General features: G+C 45.8%; 1 protein-coding gene across 1 annotated transcript in view; it reads left to right on the forward strand.

Moving 5' to 3' along the window:
- Positions 1–21,687, forward strand: part of kirrel3a (kirre like nephrin family adhesion molecule 3a) — an 82,315-nt gene that overhangs the window by 58,341 nt on the left and 2,287 nt on the right. Inside the window, exons 7-15 of the mRNA XM_035435066.1 lie at positions 3,358–3,506; positions 4,398–4,525; positions 7,228–7,354; positions 14,030–14,130; positions 15,188–15,386; positions 16,482–16,589; positions 16,984–17,067; positions 17,613–17,722; positions 19,686–19,772. Coding sequence (XP_035290957.1) covers positions 3,358–3,506; positions 4,398–4,525; positions 7,228–7,354; positions 14,030–14,130; positions 15,188–15,386; positions 16,482–16,589; positions 16,984–17,067; positions 17,613–17,722; positions 19,686–19,772 — 1,093 coding nt within the window. The remainder of the gene's footprint in view (positions 1–3,357; positions 3,507–4,397; positions 4,526–7,227; positions 7,355–14,029; positions 14,131–15,187; positions 15,387–16,481; positions 16,590–16,983; positions 17,068–17,612; positions 17,723–19,685; positions 19,773–21,687) is intronic.

A 21,687-nucleotide genomic window follows, 5' to 3' on the forward strand; every position in this document is an offset into this window, starting at 1 on the left:
CATCCATTATCTGTACCCACTTACTCCTGGTCAGGGTCGTGGGAGGTGCTGGAGCCTATCCCAGCATGCATTGGGTGAGAAGCAGGAGTAAACCCTGGTCTGGTTGCTGATCTATTGCAGAACTTTCAGTCATTTATTTATTTATTTATTTATTGTAGCAAGCAATGTGATCACGGAAGCCAGAAACCTGGATGTCAAAGTGGGGTTATACTTATTATTAATGACACACAAAACATTTGCCGTACAGCTACAGTAGGTATTTATTATCAAATAGTCTAAACCTCCTGTAATTAAAGTGCTTCGTAAAACAAATGCCTTGCAACAGTCTTTGTTGGATAATATGCAGATTCCACCACAATTTGCATATCGCAATTCTTCCATGCACTGCTTAACATATGCAAATTTATTTGAACTTGCTAGAAACTGTCTTCTGTCACGCTGCTTTTTATTTAATTTTTACACTGGTTTAATTAACTAAAATTTGCATGAACCTAAAGAAAACAATTGCCGATAAGCAAACAAGAGGACATTTGTCATGCGATGGAAAAAGCTGAGCAATATGAATGCGTTTTGCATTTCGTCTGGCAGTTGTTTGTGTTCTTTTTTGTTGTTGTTGTTTTTAGAGCACGTCAGATTTTTCCCTGCCAATCTTACCAGATAGTAGGAAAACACTATTTTTCAAAAATCCAAAAGTGTTATGTTTAACATATTCATGAATCAAATCGAAAGGATGATAGTGATAAATCTGCGATATATTTAATGAAAAATGTTTTTTGTTTCCTTCGTTCCTGGAAGCCAAATAGCCTTAATATTGTTTCTGCACATTTTTATAATGGGAAATACATTTTAGCGGGGCATCAATAAATAATTTTTTTTTTTGGGCTATTCAGGGAGTGTTTTAGGGTCATTCACAGTCCCTTACACTGGTGGATCAGAAGGGCTTTCGCCCATGAAATATGTGTCATTATTAAAATGCATGATGGTGTGTTTAATTCCACCAAAGATGTTTCCGCAGATCGGTTTGTTTAAGCATCATTTTCCTGGGCTCGTATGATTTGATTGGGCCAATTTTGAGAACGCATCATAATTTGCCATTGGCAAATCGTCTTTAATGATTTAATGGCGAGCGCTTTGTCATGTTCGCACAGTTTCACATTGCATTCGTTTAGCGGATTTACGACGTAGCCGGCGTGAGTGTGTGAGTGAATGGTGAGTGAGTGGTGTGTGTGCCTTACGATAGATTGGTAACCTCTCCAGGGTGTATTCCTGACTCTTGCCCAATGCATGGGGATAGGCTCCAGCACCCCCCCCCCCCCCCCCCCAACCCTGCCCAGGATAAGCAGGTATAGATAATGGATGAATGAATGGATTGATGAATGGATGGATGGATGGATGGATGGAGAACATAACCAGCAACAGTGTGCTTAGCTCATAACTGCCTATTCAGCTCCTGCATGCAGCCAGTTAAACACGATGTTGTTCCCAGTGGCACATTGAATTGTGCATAAATATTTTCTCCAGATAACTTTTATATCCTCACGATAAATATAAATTTCCGTCTTCCTGCATCTGTAAATTAATTACTGGTGATATGATGAATGGTATTTACTGTACAGCAGGTCAGTCACTGTGGACTTGCTAATGCACCGGCATTTAAAACCCACGCCTCTTCAAAAGCTCTTGTTCTTTCGATGCCGCTGACCCTTTTCTAAAGCAGTTGATCGTCGTTATCGTCATTATCATCATCATTATCATAACCATCATCATCATCATCCCCCGAAATCTTCCATTTGAGCATTTGCTCTAATGTTGCAGGCATGTTGATGTCTGAAGACATCTTGCATTTAATAATAGACGGCCATATCAGGATGCGTCACTCTATCTGCAACATGATGTGTGTAGCATAAAATATAACAATGTACTGTACGATGAAAACTGGGAAGTCCAAAATGACAAGGTAAGACGCCAATGCATTTGCATCTTTTTTGTAATGGGGGGCGACATAGCTCAGGAGGTAAGAGCGGTTGTCTGGCAGTCGGAGGGTTTCCGGTTCGATCCCCCACCCTGGGCTCAGTGTCCCTGAGAAAGACACCTAACCCCTAATTGCTCCCAACCAGCTGATTGGTACCTTGCATGGCAGCCTTTCACCATTGGTGTGTGAGTGTGAGTGTGTGTGTGCGTGAATGAGAGGCATCAATTGTAAAGCGCTTTGGATAAAAGCGCTATATAAATGCAGTCCATTTACCATTTACCATATAGTGTAATCATGACAAAATGACCAAAATGTATGTTAATCTGCAATGTATTGTAATGAATCCATAAATGTGCACCTCGGTGTGTAAACCGAAAGCTGGTGAGCACTGATGGCACAATAAGTTCTGTCATCGTTTATTTTCCCTTTAAAACGGATGTGTCACTGAGAAAATGTCACATCTCACCGACTGCATCCTTCTTTAAGGACACACTCCCTAAAAAAAAAACAACGCAACGCTGGCGAATTGCTTCAATATTTGAAGAGTCAAACGATGCATTGTTGCTGCGTCGTTGGCATTTCACAGTACATTAGATGCATTTATCTACATCTCGGCTCTGTCTTGGGTGCCATCTTGGCTCATCAGTCGCCGTGGAAGTAGCTAGACGGCTGATGCCCGCACGTGTGTGTGTGTGTGTGTGTCACAAATGCTCATTATTTCTCCTTTCATCGTTCTCCCGCGTCAAACTCGGTCTTCTTTGCGTGAGACAGAGATTAAAACGTAAAGGCTTTTACCTCGCTCGAATCGTTATTCTGCAGACCACGCCAAAGTAAAATAAATGAACACTCACCAAAGAAGAGTGTACATTTGCTCCAAATTCCTGTTGTGTATTTATACATTATTTACGATTGTTTGCCGAGGTTGTTTTGCCCCTTCTGGTGTCTTGCAGCGTATTCTTTGTATAGTAATGGCGAAGTGCTCATTTTTCTCTGCCAGAACAGCTTGCCTAGTTCAAATGTGGTCTTTCAATCAAATGTTTTTATTATTCCCAGTATTAAACAGCATCAAAGGTAAGGAACAGCTGATACAAGGTGTAGACTTGCTGCCTTAACAAGATTATTTGTTCACCCTCAGAACGACCAACCTTTGTTCATTGAAATACCCTAAAAATCTAATTAAAAAAACAGTGTACTCAGATTGCTTATAGAATCCTCAACACCCCCCACCCCCCCCCCCCCTTTTATTTGACAAGCTGTGGTAAAACAGGGCATTTAAATTTCAGCATGTGTGTCCCGTGGATTTTGTTGAACTGTCAAATCAGAAGTCGAAAATGAATTTCATTTATAGTTACACGTAATGTATTTTTTCTGAAATACTCTCTTAGGTGGGCAAAAGGTGGAAGCATTATTAAGGAGGTGTCAGGTGACACCTATGAGGTCATCGTGGACTACTCCTTCTTCACTGAGCCGGTGTCGTGTGAGGTCACCAACCCCCTGGGCAGCACCAACATCAGCCGAAATGTTGACGTCTACTGTGAGTGCAACCCCACTGCCCTGCTCCCCTGCCGTAGACCTGTCAACCTGCACGCGTTTTATAAGCTACTGAACACAGCGAAGCGTTAAGTACTTATTCAATCACTCTGAGGGGGAACATTTTATCCCTCTTTGACTGCATTAGAGTTAAATCAATGTTCAGTTTTCTTTTTTTAATGTGTACCTACACATTTTGATGTCACCATATGCAAATGAGAGACCTTTTGAGAAACTGTGAAAAATTACACTTTCAATTAGCTATATGAGACAGAAAACTGCTATATTGCTATACCTACAGACAGTTTCACTTAGAGCACTGACAATCTTTATTACTGTTCTGTAACTGAAAAGCTTCAATGACAAATTCACAAATGTAGTGCTACTGCAGTATTCCTCTCTTTTTCCAGTATATATATATATATATATACGGACGCAGCAGTGTTTTCAAAACCTAAAATATTTTTATTGCTATTTTTCCCCTTAATTGCTCCTGTTAGCCCGGGGGGTCTTCAAACTCTTCTGACTCTTCTGAGACCCCCAACCCAGGCTCAAAGGCATCCAAGGGGCCGTACATTAAAATGTTATATTCAATAATAAATAATTTAATATAACATAAATCATAAATTTAAAAAAAATTCATATAAAAATAAAGTCTTATATCTCGAAATATATCTGAAATCCATTGCATATCAAGTCTGGCCAGGGACCCCCTAGGGTACCTTCAAGGGCCCCCAGGGGTCCGCGAACCCCCGCTGACAACAGGGCTGACGTTGGGCTACTGCAGATGCATGCAGTCATGAGGTTCGCAGTCGCCGTTGCCGCGGAGCTTGGGTTTGCCAGGCGACGGTGTTGGAAAACAAAGGGCCGTGATTGGTTGCCTGTGCTCCTCCAGTCGGACCCCGCATGGCCGCCGAGCCCCAGTCCCTGCAGGTGGACCTCGGGACGGAGGCGGTCTTCAACTGCGCCTGGACGGGAAACCCCTCCCTCACCATCGTCTGGATGAAGCGAGGCTCGGGGGTGGTACGTGCTCCGCCCGGTCCTGCCTTGGCCGGGCCCTTCAAAAAGTTGGAAATTAATTTTATTTCTTGTTATGTGTACTGTCATTTTTTTTTTTTTAATCCTCACTTTAGGTGGGCAAAAGGTGGAAACATTATTAAGGAGGTGTCAGGTGACACCTGTGAGGTCATCGTGGACCGCTCCTCCTTCAGAGTCTCTTCACCTTATACATTACATTACAGGCATTTAGCAGACGCTCTTATCCAGAGCGACTTACATTGTATTCAATTATACAGCTGGATATATACTGGAGCAATGCAGGCTAAGTACCTTAGCTCACGGGTACAACGGCAGTGTCCTACCGGGGGAATCGAACCTGCGACCTTCAGGTGACAAGACCAACTCCTTAGCCATTATACCACACCGCCGCCTGTCGTATTTCAGCGTTTACCCGGCGCTCTTATCCCGGGGGATCATCCCGATGCTCTGAAACGGCCGGGTGTTTTACGGAAGCGATCTGGGTTAAGTGCCTCTCGCTCGAGGGCGCAGCGGCAGCGCCCCGGCTGGGAATCAACCACATAACCTTTTGAGTTACAAGCCAAGGCTTCACCGAGCCGTTACCTTGCGAGCCGCTGCCAAAAAAACCGCTACGCTCAGTATCAATTTTATCTAACGGTTCGGATGCTCCGCGATGCCCGCTGGAAACACGGACGCCCGTCGTCACGTTTAACTGCGTCGGGAAGCGCGGGCGTACGAGAAAGGAGACAAACAGAGCAATTAAATCGTTGTTAAATTCCGTTTTGTAAACCCGCGAATTAACCCGCGCGCCTGTCCCGGAGAGATGCGGAGGAACGGCCGACTGCAAATGTCTTAATGAAAAGAGGGCGACGCACCAATATGTGCACAGCCACGGGAATAGCTCATAGTTATAAGCGGTGATTAAGAAAGTGCTAAACAAAAATTAATAAACAAATCAACGGTGCTACAATGAACGGTGAATTCTAATTAGATTAGATGAGAAAAAAAAAAAACTTTATTGTCCGGATTTGGAGATTAGTCTTCGGGCTACACTTGGCATATGAAACACATTACAGACATAATAAAGACAGACCATAGGCCATGAGCTCACAGATACTCATAAAAAGATTGCCCAGCAAAGATGAAGGATCTTAATGAAGGCCACAGCTGCCACACTGCAGGAAACCGGTACACCTGCGCGTGGAATGAGATTGAGGCAGCTCTAGGATGGAGCCGCTTCGGCACGGAAAGACTAGCTGAGGACCGCATGTCACGTCAAGGCTCGGTGTCATTTCCAGACAAATTGGCCGGGCGCGGCTTGATGTAATGATACGTCGGGAAACAGAGTCAGCCTGTTCCAGCGTGTAGGCGAAAAAAAGAGTGCGCTTCAGTCGCAAGGAGAGCCGGTGTCATCGCTGTGCCGAGTCACCGACGGCTTCTTGACTGCGTGCTGCCATGGAGACGATACTCTGACCTCACACACTCCAGAGCACTTGTGTAAGACGTGCACAGAAGTATTTTGACTCATCAGAACTTTTCCGGACTGGCCACCCACTGTGGCCTATTTACCTGCTATGAACCCAACACAGAAACTCTGGGCTGGGGTGTTGCCAGGGTACACAGTTTGTACATTTGTTGACATTTGGAACATTCTTTCATAGAATAATGCAGATTAATTCTTACCGGTTCTGTTGTGTGAGCACTGATGCCAGCAAATAGAGGAAACACAAGCTTATGTAACTTATGAGCTGAAAAGGATGGATCTCTGTTGATCCCCTCATTCAACCTCTGCTGATTTGACAACAAACCCAAGCATTTGTTACTCCTACTAGTGTGTGGAGTCCTGAACTGATGAAGCATACTCTCAAAAGAGACGTGTTAAAAACAACACACCTATCACCATAACATACCACCATTTCTAGTTAAGGACAACGCATGTTGTGCTACTTTCAACACAGTCCGTATTAAAAAGTCCCCCTTTGTAACAGATAAACTGTATATTTGTGACACAAAAGCAGTAACTTTGACAGAAAATGGGTTGGAAGTAACACAAAAGTAGTAGCACAAAGTGTGTTGGATATTAGCACAGTAACTGTAATTTAGTACTCCTGAAATTGAAGTCTAAAGAAATGGGGATTAAAAAATGTTTTAAAAATAATTAAAGAAATAAATACGGCACATCTGGAGGGTGGATTTGGGGTCTTTTGTCCAAAGGGAAGTCACAGAAGGGGAGCACAGACGTTGGATAAACAAAACAATCCTACAATCTTAAAGAGAACATGGCAACTTGCAAAAAAAAAATACATTTTCCTTTTCAGTACTTTAGCATCTTGCAACACATCAACATATCGTGCATTTATTTTGAAAAGAGAATGGCCAGTGTAGAAAACAATAAATAATGCTAATTATGACAGAAAAAAGAATGCATTCTAATACCTTAGATCTGTTCTTAGATCGCTGTTAAATCTGTACGCTCAAAAAAGATTTAATGTTTTGAGATTTCAGTCATATTTCAACAGCGCTCTCAGGAATAGGATTAATCCATGCTAGACTCCCTGAAGCGAGGTTCAAACTGGATTTAAATATGGGGGAGTTCATGAGAGGGCCCTAATGCGATAAGTGTGGCAAGGAGGAGTCGAGGTAGTCTCTTTAGGGCTTCTAAGCCAATCCCCGTAATGACCTTTGACCCTTCTCCTGGCGCCCCGCAGGTGCTTAGCAACGAGAACATCCTGACACTGAAGTCGGTGAGACAGGAGGATGCTGGGAAATACGTGTGCCGGGCGGTGGTCCCCCGGGTGGGCGCGGGAGAGAAGGAAGTGGCGCTCACCGTCAACGGTAAGTGCTTCGCTGCCATTGGTTGTCTGCTGACATCAGGATTCAGTAAAGCGTGCTTGGAATCTTGGGAACTGAGTCCGTCATTTTGAGTTACATATCACTTTGACCTTGCCTTTCTACACAGAGGAAATCGCCAGTTCTTCAAACCGCACATGCTCAGACCGTCTCAATCCTGCACCTATTTCTTTTTTTTCAAGCTGCTTGTGTATCCAATGGGGGTAAAAAAAAAAATTAAAAAAAGAAATAAAATAAGTGTTTTTAATGCTCATTAAATTAGCGAAATCACCGAAGATTGCAAACGCAGGCGGCGAGTGCTTAATGAATATGGGGACGGGGGGGAAAATCCGCCGACTTCAGACGAATCGGCTCATTACCGTCGCTTGATATGCAGGGCGCCCCGCCTTAACATGGGAGCGGCCTTCAGAGGGGGGATTTACACGTCTTTAAAAAAGGCTTTCTCTCGTTGTCCATTTGTGGAAGCCTGAAGCACAGTGTTTTTTTATTTTTTTTATTTTTGCGTAAGTTATTGCTTTCCACCGCTCGAAGGAAATGTCCTAAGGAACCGGCACGTCTGAATCCACTCCAGCAAAGTGCTGAATGATCTGGAAATTAAAACGTTAATATGTTTTAGTCTCTCATGCGTAGGTTCCATGATGAACTTGCCTCCCCCCCTTTCTCTTTCTGTCTGTCTCTCTCTCTCTCTCTCTCTCTCTCTCTCTCTCTCTCTCTCTCTCTCTCTCTCAATGGATTATATTTAGTACGTTGCTGCACTTCAATTACAGGCAACATACAATTCTCACACGTGTTCTGTTAAACACCCAACAAACACATACATACATTTTTTGCATCTTTGTTTCATTGATTTTGTTCACTGAGATCACCAACCCACATTTGTTTGCAAGTAACGCTTCTATTCAATTGTGAGTCAAAGTTTAAGGGTAAATTAGATATATTTGTGTTGTTTACTGAGAGTCAGAGGTTGCACTATTTAGTGATAATAAGGAAAGAATAGTTGAAGCAAAAAGCTTTCTACACAGTTTCACACATATTAAATTCATATTTTATTATCTATTTGCGCCTAAAAATAAAACAAGCATGGTTTAATTTCATTTTTCTCTTTTTTATGAATGTGCACGTTTTATGGTTCCTGTGTTATGCACTGTTTGTCTCTGAGCTAAGAAACAAAAAACAGCATCACATTTATTCCATTTGAATGACTGAAGTTCAGTTTTAAAAGGCTTTATGCCTTCCAAAAAAAATAATAAATCTTCGAGTTTCACAAAATTTTCTCTGGCAAATCTGATTGCCAGACTCAAAAGTGGAAATGTTCACTTGGATGTTCCCCCGCCTGTCAACAAATTCTCCTGACGGTGGTGTCGATTGTCTACGGTGACATTTGCAGTGTGATTCCGCTGCTTGTTCCTCCCCTCCAGTCTACCCGACTCCTTTAATATCCAGAGGAACCCTGCGTGGAATTAGATTTACTCAGGCAATGAGAAACTGCTTTGACACATGACACATGATTTCAGACGCTCCTTCATCAGCTAGTGGAAACGAGGTACACACCAAAAAAAAAAACAGAGAATCCATCATTTTCTTATGTGTGTGGGTGTGTGTGTGTGTGTGCTTTGTGGGTGCGGGTGTGTGTGTGTGCATGTATGTCTGTGTACAGGCCACTTATGATTATGTGTAGACAAATTGCATTGTCCAAGACAAACAGACACAGCCTGACAGACAGACAGACAGACAGATAGACCGACAGACAGACAGACAGACAGACAGACAGAGAGCTCCTAGTGTTTGCTAAGTGAGTGTATTTTGTCTGTTCAGGGGCTGCATGGTAACAGCGATTTAGTCAGTTTAACTAACAATCAGCTTTACGGAACCTCAATCCCTGCAATGCAGTGTATGTAAAACCATCAATTCAGTTCAGTTCAGTTTTATTAGTTCACCAGTCCCACAGGAAGGATTTTATTTCCGATCTTTATCATTCTCACCTGTTTCCCTCATCCGTGACTAACCGACACACTCCACGCGATCCCCGTGTCTAGCTATCCCTCGCCATGTTTATTTCATATTCAGGAGGCGGGGGACGGGTGTCTGCGTCTGTGAGCGTGCATATTTTATAAAGGTTTGTTAGACGCGGGAACTTTTTCTGAACGTCTCGAAGCCTCTTGCGGTTTCCACCGGCGGTGCGCGAGAGGCAAGAGATCTCCACTGCCGCACGCCACGGCGTACCTCCACGGCGGTGGTAGTGATTACATAACGAGCTGAACCGGTTTTCGTTTTAGCTGAAGTGTGGTGATTGGCCTTTCTGTTTGGCCTTTCTGTCCACCCCCCCCCCTCCTCCCCCTCCCTCTCCCCGTCCCCCTCCCCCTCCCTCTCAACAGTCCCGTCTCCTCCGAGCTTCGCGGCGCGCTAGCCGAATGTTTCTATGCTCTTTTTTTATCGCGCGCCGCGTCCTCCTCCTTCGTCCCGCTCAGACCGCGCGAGGCGGCCAAACGGACTTCGCCTCTCACACCCCGCGGCGTAACCGGAATGATAATCTCTCTCTCTCTCTTTTTCCGTTTGTTTGTTGTTTTGTTTTGTCGTGTTTCGTTCTTTCCTTTCGGCTCGGAACTCGGGAAATTAGCATTCGCGTTTCATTTGAAAAAAACTTTGCATTGCCGTGGCAACTCCTCCGACTGCTGGCTGTCTCGGCGGCGGCGGGGTCCTCGTCCTCATTAATGTGCATAAATTACAGCGGCTTGGTTTCGAGAACTCAGGCGGGGTTTTTCTTTTTCTTTCTTTCCTTTTCTTTTCTTCCGTTGCAATTATCAGCGCGGCGAAATTGTAATTTATCACAAATGACAGGGCCCTGATACGTTTTTGCCGTGCGAGCGCGTGTGCGTTAATGGAGCTCTCTCGCGTCGTGTCCTTTCGAAAAAAAAGTTGGCGACTTTGTCGGTTAAGACCGCAGATGCAGAATTATATCCATATTATATCCATCCCTATTATTCTGAGCAGCGCGGCGTGTGTGTGTGCGTGTGTACGTGTGCGTGTCTGTGTGTGTGTGTGTGCGCACGCACATGTGATGCAACATTTTGTCATTATGTCATCATCAAAAAGGCTGCACTATATATAGGGTGAACTACTATAATATGGTACATTACTGTTGGTTGCTACCTTAAATTTTTACCTTACCTTTACTTTTCACCTCATTTTACCTTAAATAAAATAGGCCCCAACGGTGATCACCTTGTTGAGGGACAGGTAGTCCCTTGATTCTAGAAATATTTTCCATAAACAACTGGAGCAAGACGGCCATGCCACGCCCACTCCAGATTCTTCCATGAGGAACCCTGCTCCCCCCACCCCGCCCCCCAACCCCCCCACCCTGCCCCCGCCCCCCCCGGTAACTCCCCAGCCAGACTTCAGCCTGAGGCTGAGAGATAAAGATGTCTAATAATATTCCTCATTTAGTGCCCTGATCCCCCAGCCAGATCTGCGCAGCAGCACCGGGAGGAATTGATCTGAATACATTCACCGTGGAAACCTCTCGGAATACCATTACGCACCCCCACCTCCACCTCCACCCCCTTCCTCCCCACTCCGCCCCACCCCGCCCCCTCTCCCTCCCTCCTCCTGTAGCAGGTTGTGTAGGCCCCCTCACGGACGTATGTGAGTGGGGGGAATGGGTTACTTCGCTTGCGGTTCGATTGGTATGCAGAAGGCCCAGCTTGGAGACACGGTAGCCTTCACAAGCCTTGACCGTCAGAATCTCATCAAAATGCTAATTTATTTTAATTAGAGGCCGTTAATAAACTACAATTATGGCTGCTTAGAAATTGGTCAGAGGGTAGCATGCGATCCCCCACCAACCCCCACCTCTTTTGATTCCAATTTTATTTTTTAAATTTATTAATTATTTTTAATTGCTCTTGGGATTTGACCCCCGTGCTTCTTTGGAAATGTGGTTGGCTTGAGCTGGCAATCTGGCACCCTGTCCCAAGACTTTTGATCGTCGTATTTTTAAAAGAAATTGAGGGGGTAGGATCACGGACAGCATTGCCGGGGGGGTGGGGGTCGAGGTTCACAGCTATTATTTTTAGAAAATGAAGCAGATAAATTGTATTGACAGGATAACTAGTAGCATGACTTCCCCTTCCCTGTCCTGCTTACCCTCACGATTGCCACTGTAGCCTTCATCCCCACCTCAGGCGATCAGTCGTGCGGTAATCCATTTCGGTTAGCTCAGACATTACCTGTTGAAATCCGATTTTTCCCCTTCTTCTATTCTTTTTTTTGTCATCCTGCAACACTGCAACCCATATATGTTGTGGGAGTATATTGTAGTGTTTTCGGTAAGAATTAAACAGCAAAGTTGGGGATTCAAGCGAAAACTGCAAAATGGACACTTTACATGTCACGTGATGTGAAAGCTGCCGTGTGATTGGTTGCTTGGCTCAGAGTTCTAGAACCTTTCACACAGTCAATCAGAGAGCAGGCCATGTGCATGTGCACAGCCTGCAAACCATGGTAGCATTCTCACCCCCCCCCCCCCCCCCAAATGAACACAATTTCTTAAATTGAACTTACACGCATTGCTGAGCTCCCATAGATGAACAGCTAACTTTTTATTATAATCTACATGAGAAGAACTGGAAGGCTGTATCTATGGGGGGAAAAAAGTCTTTTTATCCATTCAGTAACTTAAAGACACACAGCGCACTGTCGCCCTTGTGCAAGTCCTTCCGAATACCCTTCACTGAAACATTCAGCCTCACAAAAAAAACTTGCCAAAGCTGTTATGTATGGGCAGCAGCCTACTTTCTGTCATCTTCATTTTGAAGTTCCCGAGCAGACAGGGCGGGGAAATAATGGCATTTTAACTTGCGCTTTCTCATGCTTGTTAGTGCTCCGCCTACGAACGCCAAATGGCAGACGTGTCCGAGCAGCGAAGGGATGGCGCGTAGCCTCGACTCTGTGACTTTGGCGGATATCGCCGAAGCTTCATTTATGAACCTGACAGTTATTCCGTTTGACTCAAACTGGGATTAACCATTCAGGCTGCTCTCAGGACATCAGCAAAACAACATTTGTACACAAAGGATCTCTCTGTGTTACTCTATCACACTTCGTAGATAAGCTCTTTCCTACTGTTCGCTTTTAAACAGTCTTTCAAGATATCTGTTAAGCCTCCGTAGTTCCCCCATTTCATTGAATGTGGATTCATACATATCACCATAGTAGAATACAGTATTTGGTTCTTGAGATTATGATCAGAGGGCTCATGTTCCCTACAGAGGACAAAAGTGAATTGCCAGTTCTTAGGAGGATAAGAGGTAATAGTTTGGTATAGTATAGTGTAGCATAGCATCGCATAACATAATATGGTATGGCATGGTATAGTATGGTATGATGTGGTATAGAATGGTATGGTATGGTATAGCGTGGTATGGTATAGTATGGCATGATATGGTATGGTATAGTGTGGTATGGTATGGTAGGGCATAGTATAGCATAGTACAGTGCATTGCAGTATAGTATAGTACAGTACAGTACTGTATAATATACAGTATGAGGTAAGTCAATAGGATCAGCCTCCTGGGTTAGCAGTCTGTGTGTGGGTACTCCAGTGCAGCAGAGGAGACACAGTAGCCCTGTTTGTTTATCGCATCCTGTCGGCTCCCGGTCGCCACGGCGAACACCGTTTACACTCATCTGGCGGGGTTTTCGGCAGGCGCTGTGTTTCTGTGATCTGTAAACCGGCCCACGCGCTCCTGAACCTTGAAATCCGAAGAGCGCCGTGCCACGTACACCGCGGTCTACACTCTGAAAGAGCGCGCCAGTCCCCCCGCGTTTAATTACTGTTTGCCTCCGCCGGGGCCCAGCGGGTACAGCACCGCGACGTGTCACAGCGCAGCGCGGATTTAACACCTGGGCTCACCCTCTTCCAGCACCGCGATCAATCATTAACCAGGGCCAAGTCAAAATCAGCCTCCTATCTACTGCATCCTCAATGCAGAAAATGTGTACAATGTGTACTGTCTATTAAGCATACTGCATACTGTTTAGTATGTATGTTTTAGTTTGCGATGGGCAGTACGCAGATTATATCCTTCATAACTTTTTTATAGCCGTACTGTGGAGGTGTCACAAGATGCTCCACCCATGCTCGGCCAGGTTCACGTGTCAGTGCTGAAGGAAAATCTCGGAGAAGCTGTGCCTCATTTTTACAGAAAAGCCGCAGGTCGTATTCATGGGATCAAAATGACTGTTTATCTCCTGAAAAGTATACTCCTAAATATACTCTGTGGAACCCTGGAAATGACAATATCATCCTGGGATTTCAAGCATACCACATTTCTGGAAACCTTGCCTGCTTAACAACTTAGTACTCAACAGCCACATTCAGTGGTGGGCAGGTGCTGAGTCAGACATGGCCCTTGTTTATAATGTGTCTGATGGTTACTTCAGAAGTGACAACTCTGTGTCAAAGATGGCCATTACCGTCCACTGGAGTGTGATATACGGCTTTAGGGGAGGTCAGGGGAGGTACATGAACATCCGCGGTCAGTAAATCTTTGGAAGTGGGGAGAGGAAACCTTGACTTTGCGGCCGCACTTGGCGCGGCGGTGATGCGAGCGTGCGTGTCTGCGTGCTGATTGGCCGTCTGTCTCTGTCTCGCGGCAGGCCCCCCCACCATCTCCAGCACCCAGACGCAGCAGACCCCCCACGGCGAGAAGGGCCAGATAAAGTGCTTCATCCGCAGCACCCCACCTCCGGACCGCATCGTGAGTAACCCGTTCTCCAGCAGCGCCCTCACCGCCCACCCTTGCCCCCACCCTCACCCACTAACAGGGGGAGGGAGGGGTCAGTGGAGTCGCCAATCATTACATTACTGCCAATCAGCAGACGCTCCTGTCCAGAGCGCCTTACACAACTTACACAATCCTAGGTAGCATACTAGTATACTAGGTAGTACCCATTCATACAGGATGCTGGATATATACACTGAAGAAATTCAGGTTAAGTGCCTTGCTCAAGGGGAAACATCAGTGTTCTACCTGCGAATCGAACCTGCGACCTTTGGGTTACAAGCCCCGTTCCCCACCTGTTATACTGCTCTAGGGTTAAAACATCGGGAAATGGGTTCCTGGGAATTTCCGTCCAAACGGGTTTCCGTTTCCCGAGAAACGTAACGGGAAAACATTTTTTTTTCATTAGCTAACACCACAAAAATACGTACATGCGGATTAATTTTGTTAAAACACCTGCCGCAACGGGCCCGCCCCTCATCACAGTTCACGGCTGGGGCCACGTCCCATTCCTCGACGGGTCCGACCAATCGAGGAGAAGGAAGGGGCGCGAGACGGCCGAACACTAAACAACTTTAAAAAAGTGGCAGTTTTTTTTTTTTTGTCTGAGCTTCCCAGAGTCGGAAACTACTCTTTTAGTTGTCCTCGCTGGGTCGTTTGGTGAGAGCAGCCTCCCCCTCGGGCCCGTCGCGTCCGCGGTTTTACAACCGCCACAAAGCAGAGGTCGGAAACCCCCGAGAGCGGGACCCTAAAAGCCGCTCCGCCGCCGGGCCTCCCCGGCTGCGCGCGGACTGCATTCTGAGGCACCCGCGAATGAGCCGTAGTTACGAGCGCCGTTCCGCCAAACGGCAAAAGCAAGCCGCTTTTCAGTTTTCCTCACAAGCTTTTCAAAGCGCGTTAACTGCCATTTTAACACGCGATGCACAAATTAGCGCGTTGAAAACGAGGTGGATTGACGCTCTTCACCCCCCTACCCCCTGGCCTGCCCCTGGCTACGCCCCCCACCCCCTAACCCCCCCCCTTCCCGTGACAGGCGTGGTCCTGGAAGGAGACGGTTCTGGAGTCGGGGACCTCGGGCCGGTACACGGTGGAGACGGTGAGCACGGAGGAGGGCGTGATCTCCACCCTCACCATGAGCAACATCGTCCCGGCCGACTTCCAGACCATCTACAACTGCACGGCCTGGAACAGCTTCGGCTCCGACACCGAGATCATCCGGCTCAAGGAGCAAGGTGGGAGCCAAGGTTCGAGAGCCTCCCTGCCGTCCCGCGCGGCCCGGGTCGCGCCGCTGGGTCACTGCGCCGCTGGGTTATTTCGCCGCTGGGTTATTTCGCTGCTGGGTTACTGCGTTGTTGCTCTGAGCGGTTTTGCAAATCTGTGTCTCTGCCTTTACTCAAAAACCCCTCAGACAGTCCAGGCTTTTAACTTTAGGAACAGTGAGCATGAGAGTTCTGTTCATCTCTCTCTCTCTATATATATATATATATATACAAATAAATATCTTTTTTTTTTAATCTTCATTCTAGTGTAATGAATTGTCAATTATGTTCTCATAAAGAGGGCATAAAAGTCTCTGTCTTCTCTCTCTCTCTTTCTCTCTGACAGAAAACAGTGAACTCTTGAGTACTTTCTCCTTAATAAATTCTGTTAGTGTTAAATTAAGGCAGCGTCACTTTAACACGCCGCGTCTTGCTGTGGGGTCATGACAACACACTATGATACAACAGCCTTGATTTACATGGGACAGCAGACACAGTAGTGATATTGTTAATGGCAGTCTGATAAGAATTCAATTCTCAATTTTCAGAGGGTTCATTAAAAATATATTTATATAATTTTTTTTCTGTGAAACAGAAAAAAGGCTTTGTTGTTTGTGATAAAATTATGTAATCCCTCTTTCTCTAACAGGCAGTTCTCAATTCAGCAAAGTTTGCATGAATAAATAAAATGAATAAAGTGTATAGCTGCTTTGATTAACGAAGACATTAAATGGACATTAGGTGTTTGGTTTAACTGAAGTTTGGGGACGTAAAATGTGGGCTCAGTTGGGCATTCCTCATAGCCATGGAGAATGAGGTTCATTTACAGCTGCAGATGATTTCTGTTCTCCTTGCACTGTGAACCAAGCTCTCAGAACAGAGTGAACTGTCATCGCGCAGTTAGTGGCAGCTCAGCTTGGGTAACTATGATGCGTCATCGTAGAACTGTGCGCGTGTGTGCGTGCGCGCGTGTGTATGTGTGTGTGTGCGTGTGCGCGTGTGTGTACATGTGTGTGTGTGTGTGTGCGTGTGTGTGTGTGTGTGTGCGCGTGCGCGTTTCCTCCTCAGAGTCCCTACATTTGGCCGTCATCATTGGGGTGGCGGTCGGAGCTTTCGTGGCCTTCATCGTCCTCATGGGGACCATCGGAGCCTTCTGCTGCACTCGCCTTCAGAGAAGTAAGTGCCCTTCGCAGCTACCAGTGCGAGAAACTGAGCACAGGAGCTTAGCATTCAGCATTCAGGCTAAAGAGAGGCTTCCGATACCCATAACACTTTGGTGATGTCTGCAAGACTTATTTCTAGACTCACAGAGAATATTTCAATGCGTATTGATTTATTTGCTTCCTGAGGTTACACGCTGTTCTATTGCTCTGAGACTCATAAAACTTTGGCGATGTCTGTAAGACTTGTTTCATTATTCGTCTGTTTATTTATTTGCTTCCTGAAGTGTACGCTGTTCTCTTGCATAGCATAAAGATTAGCCTAGCTGGTGATTTCAGTTGCCTAGATTTCCTGCCTCCAGACCCAGACTTCTGCCCCCCGCTCAGCGTGTTGTTGTTGTACACCACAGAAGACGCGCACCTGGTTATGTCCTCACATCCTGTCTCCATCTCTGCTCACCAGACAGACCTTTCAAGCAAAATTAAATCTGAAAGTAAGATTTTTCTTTCCTAACGTCAATACGATCACCTTTGGCATTTTTTAAATCTTTTTTTTTTTTTCCTTTATAAATGAGAAAGCACTGTTATTGACTGTGAAAATGTTTGCGTGAATGGATGAAAATGTTAATTCGCCCACGTGAAGTCTAGGTCAATTCCACTTTCGTTCGGTCGATTCAGAAAGAGGATTGAAATTCAATTCAGGAATTTTAAAAACAATTTTAATAACTCGATAATGTACTTTTTCCCATAATTATTTTTCAGTTAATCGAATAATGTATTCATTTTCTGAATTGAAATCAAATTAACCCTGTTTAACTGTTGTAATTTACTGAGAAGGTAACGGGAGTCTTTGCTGTCTTTGTACCCAGGAAGCTGAGAAGGCCTTAACAGCAATTTTGAAAATGTAATATTATTTTCTAAAAAAACATTTTTTTTGAAGGTCACTGCTTTTTGAAAACAGCATGAAGGGCAAATCTCGCGCGCCGCGCGTTCTTAGCGCCTTCTAATGTGGGGTTAATCGCCGGCGTCTCTCTCCCAGATCTCAAAGGCGTCGTCTCCGCCAAGAACGACATCCAGGTGGAGATCGTTCACAAGGACCACGCCGCCGCTCGGGAGACCGAGGACCACGCCGCCATCAAGCAGCTGATGGTGAGAGACCCGCCGTGCTGCGGCCGACACGCTGCGGCCGACACGCTGCGGCCGACACGCTGCGGCAGACGCGCCGTCTCTGGAGCGCAGACGCGAGATCGGAACGTTCCTCGCCGAACATTCTAATGCTGATGTCACAATGGCTGCCGGCGACGGAAATCAAATCAAATCGATTTTATTTGCATAGCGCTTTAAAAAAAAATATTTTTTTACAGAGAACTGTCACAAAGACGATTTGCAGAGTAGCAGAAAAAGGGCAAGAAACAGAGCAAAAAAGCAAATAAACCAGGCCTGAACCCCCTAATAGCAAGGACTTGAGGTACGCATTAAAAAAAACTCCCAGTGGGGAGAAAAACCCTGAAATTGTGACGAGAAAAAACTCCCCAATGGGGAGAAATCTCGGCAGGAACTTGGCTATAAAGGGGGCCCATCCTCCACTGGCCAGCCTGGTATAAAATAGTGGTGGAATGGATTGTAACAGAAATGTAATAAGGGACCTATCACAGCAATTAAAGTGGGTTGAGCAGGTTACAGTTGAGGCTATAAACTAACTGGAAAAGTAAAAGTTCAAATTGTATTGTTCAGTATAGTGCTGCTTAGAGGGGCTGGGTGATGCATCTGGAGCTCCAGGCTGCATCAAGGCATGGGCAGGGGGCGAACAGGGCTGCTGCTGTCCACAAAAATGGAGCAAGGGACAGGGCTGGAGCGATCCTGTGAATCATTGGGCAAGGGAGGGGCAGGGGCCCCAGGGAGAAAGAAACAGAAAAGATGAGGTTTGGCATGATAAAGATTGTCAACACACAGATTAAATGTACTGGAGCACCAACCAGATTTCAATTTATTCTGCAACCCTGCAGGGCTAACTCAGATCACACATTCATTCACTTGGCTAAACTACCAAGTGCGTCAGATCCTTCAAGGCCAGCTTGACACTTGACGCTGAACTACCGAGTGTGTCAGCTCTGTAACAGCCCGCTTGACACCTCGGATGTGTGTAAACTGCCCATTAGCAAGTGCTCCTTAGATCTGACAAGCGAGCATCTGGTCCTGCGGGATTGAGTGGCAGTACTGCAGTACCAATATGCCCCGGCCCGCTCAGCAGTCCAGACAAGCACTTCTGACTTAATAAACTCTCCTAAAACTAGACCGTTTAACGGGACATAGGACTAATGGAATGGCTAACCATAGGGTTGGATGGTTGGCTTAAGAGGTAAGTATGACAGTGGGCACTAGTGTAGTATAATGGGTTAGGATTCGGTCGCTGGTTCAGTCCCTCAGTAGGACACTGCTGTTGTACCCTTGAGCAAGGTACTTAACCTGCATTTCTTCAGTATACAGTATATCCAACTGTACAATTGTGTGCAATGTAACTCGCCCTGGATAAGAGCGTCTGCTAAATGCCTGTAATGCAATGCAATGTAATGTAAAGTTGTAAGCCTGAACATTAAAGACAGAGAGTGTGTCTGAAGCCCGCTCATGGAAAAGCGAAGGAGTTCTAGAACACTCTGAACATTCCAACCTACTCTTCAGAGGGTTAAAAAAAGCAGCCTTTTTAAAATAACCAATCAAGAAAAGAAAATGGTGGGGGGGAAGAAAGAACAGTGATATTAGCGATTATAGCCTGGCTTCCTGAAACAGGTTCCCAGTGGTGACCCGCTGGGGGGGGGGGGGGTGGTTTTGGCAGGTGTGGGCGCAAGGAATTGCATGTTGTGCATTCAAACGACAAAGCGCTTCTCCTCACATTAATACCGCTAATTAAATCAACCGGCAGTAAACTGCATCGGGGAGAAATTAGCTGCTTCAACTCGTTGCTACACAAAACACTGCACAAAACATTTACTGCCAGTCGCTTCAGTGTCACCCCCCCTCTGATGGTGTCACCCGGTGCGGTCCGCACCCCCCGCACCCCCCCTAGTGACGCCTCTGCAGGTTCCTGTTGACTTCCTGCTTCCTCCCTCCTCAGATCGAGCGCGGCGAGTTCCAGCAGGAGTCGGTGCTGAAGCAGCTGGAGGTGCTGCAGGAGGAGGAGAAGGAGTACCAGCACATTAAGGTGGGCGGGGAAAAGGGGAGGAGTGCCGGAAGGTTCCGCCGCGGCTGTCGTTAGCGCCGCGGAGTCGCTCGTGAGCCGCCGTATCCCAGGGCGACGAGTTTCTCAGACGACGGGGGTCGTCTCGTGCGTACGCCGGTTTTCGCTCCAACCTGCCTCTCGCGCAATTAAGGTTGTCGAAACACGTGCGTTTCGAGTTCTTTCATAATTTTTTTGGCCTCAAACTTGTTAACACAATATAGGCTTGGCTCGTTTTCGTTGGCCTTGTCTTTGTATTGTTCTTTATCTACCGAGTGGTTAGTTTTAGTGCCACGTTTCCGCACTTTCCACACCAATTAGCGTCCTATTGATTCACCTCAGGCTTTAATTTGGTTCGTTATTTTTAGACCTCTCTTTATATAATTGTTTTCACTGTAGCGCTATGTAAATATGGGACTGTTGTTCTTCGCTGCATGCACAGGTACTTCTGTCATAATGTGGCTCGAGAGGGTAAATGAACTCTTGTATGAAAAGTGTAATTCAGAAAAATGACCAGCTGGGATTGCAGCTCTGGTTGGAATTAAAACCAGCACGCACAGGGATCCCGCAGGAGAACACCTTGAGAATCACTGTCCTAGGACTACAGTTATGCCGGTCTCTATAAAAAAAAAATAAAACAAAGTAACAAAAATGGCGGGAAAGATGTCTAGATACATAATGCAGTGATTTAAGCAGCTAATGTACTGTATGCTAAACGTAGGTACTGTTATCCTCTTGTTCTCTGTTTAAAGTAAGGTGTGTGTTTTTTAATGTTTAGGTTTCGCAGGAGGAAAATATCACTTTATATTTAAGTGAAATGGCATGGTTATTGACTGGCACTTCAATCTCCAAATAATCAAATCTGATTATGTATTTCACATGAAAATGTGTTGTATAAAAATGTGTTTAAACTTACAAGTAATTCTAGCCTAGGGGTGGGAAATTATTCATTTTCACAGAGAGTGTAATTTATTACATTTTCCATTATTTACACTATGGTTAAAAAGTTTCCCGTTGCTCCTTGTTAATGAATCTCGAAAAAGTGCGCGGCTAAATTGCTGGAAAATGGAGGTTCTGAACGCTCGCGAGTCAATCCGTTCGAGCGAACCGCGCGCCTGCTCAATCACAACCGTAATTGCCTTTCGCACGCTTCGCGGTGATTACAGCAATGAAAAAGCATTTAAACTGCGGAAAAACTGAAGAGAAGACGCAGAACGCTTCGCACGGCGCAGTAACAATGCATCTGGGGCTTCTTTCAAAAAACGCTTATTACAGGAGCTTCGCTGGATATATTTTACAATGTGCAATTTTCTGCCGCACTCACGAATTACAGGCCGCGTTTTTCACGCGGTGTTGACACTGCCGCGCGGCGACTAGGGGTTCTTTGATATTTTCGAGCACAAAAAAAAAAAAAAAAAAACGTTTCAGCTTAGACTGTCAGTCGGTGATTTGGGTTTCCAGCGCTTTATCTCGTGCGCATTTCCGCTGCGATTGGAGGCCGCCTCTACCTTTCCAAACCTGACCTTGTTATCGTTCCGCCGAGACGGCGCTATAAAAAATCGGGCGTCGTCACGGAAACTCGGCCGGCGAAAACCAGCGGCGCGTTTGTTCGGCGCTCCGCGATACTGAACGGCGGGGGATCGGATTCTCGAAAACCTGAAACCCGCCGCCGCCCGCGACAACAGGTAGCCGAATTATCATAACAACCGCGGAGCCGCGAGAAGATGAATGGAAAATGATACGATAAGGCGATGGAGAATGAGACGTTCGAGCGCTGTGAGCTGCATTGATTTCGGTTCCAGTACGTGGTTATCTCTCCCGCTGCCCTGGTGTCAAACACATTCAATAAGCCTCGGTCTCCAAATTGATTCACGTCCTTGAAAAGATCGCACCGTATTTA

Source organism: Anguilla anguilla, chromosome 9 (assembly GCF_013347855.1).
Source record: "Anguilla anguilla isolate fAngAng1 chromosome 9, fAngAng1.pri, whole genome shotgun sequence".
Lineage (NCBI taxonomy): Eukaryota > Metazoa > Chordata > Actinopteri > Anguilliformes > Anguillidae > Anguilla > Anguilla anguilla.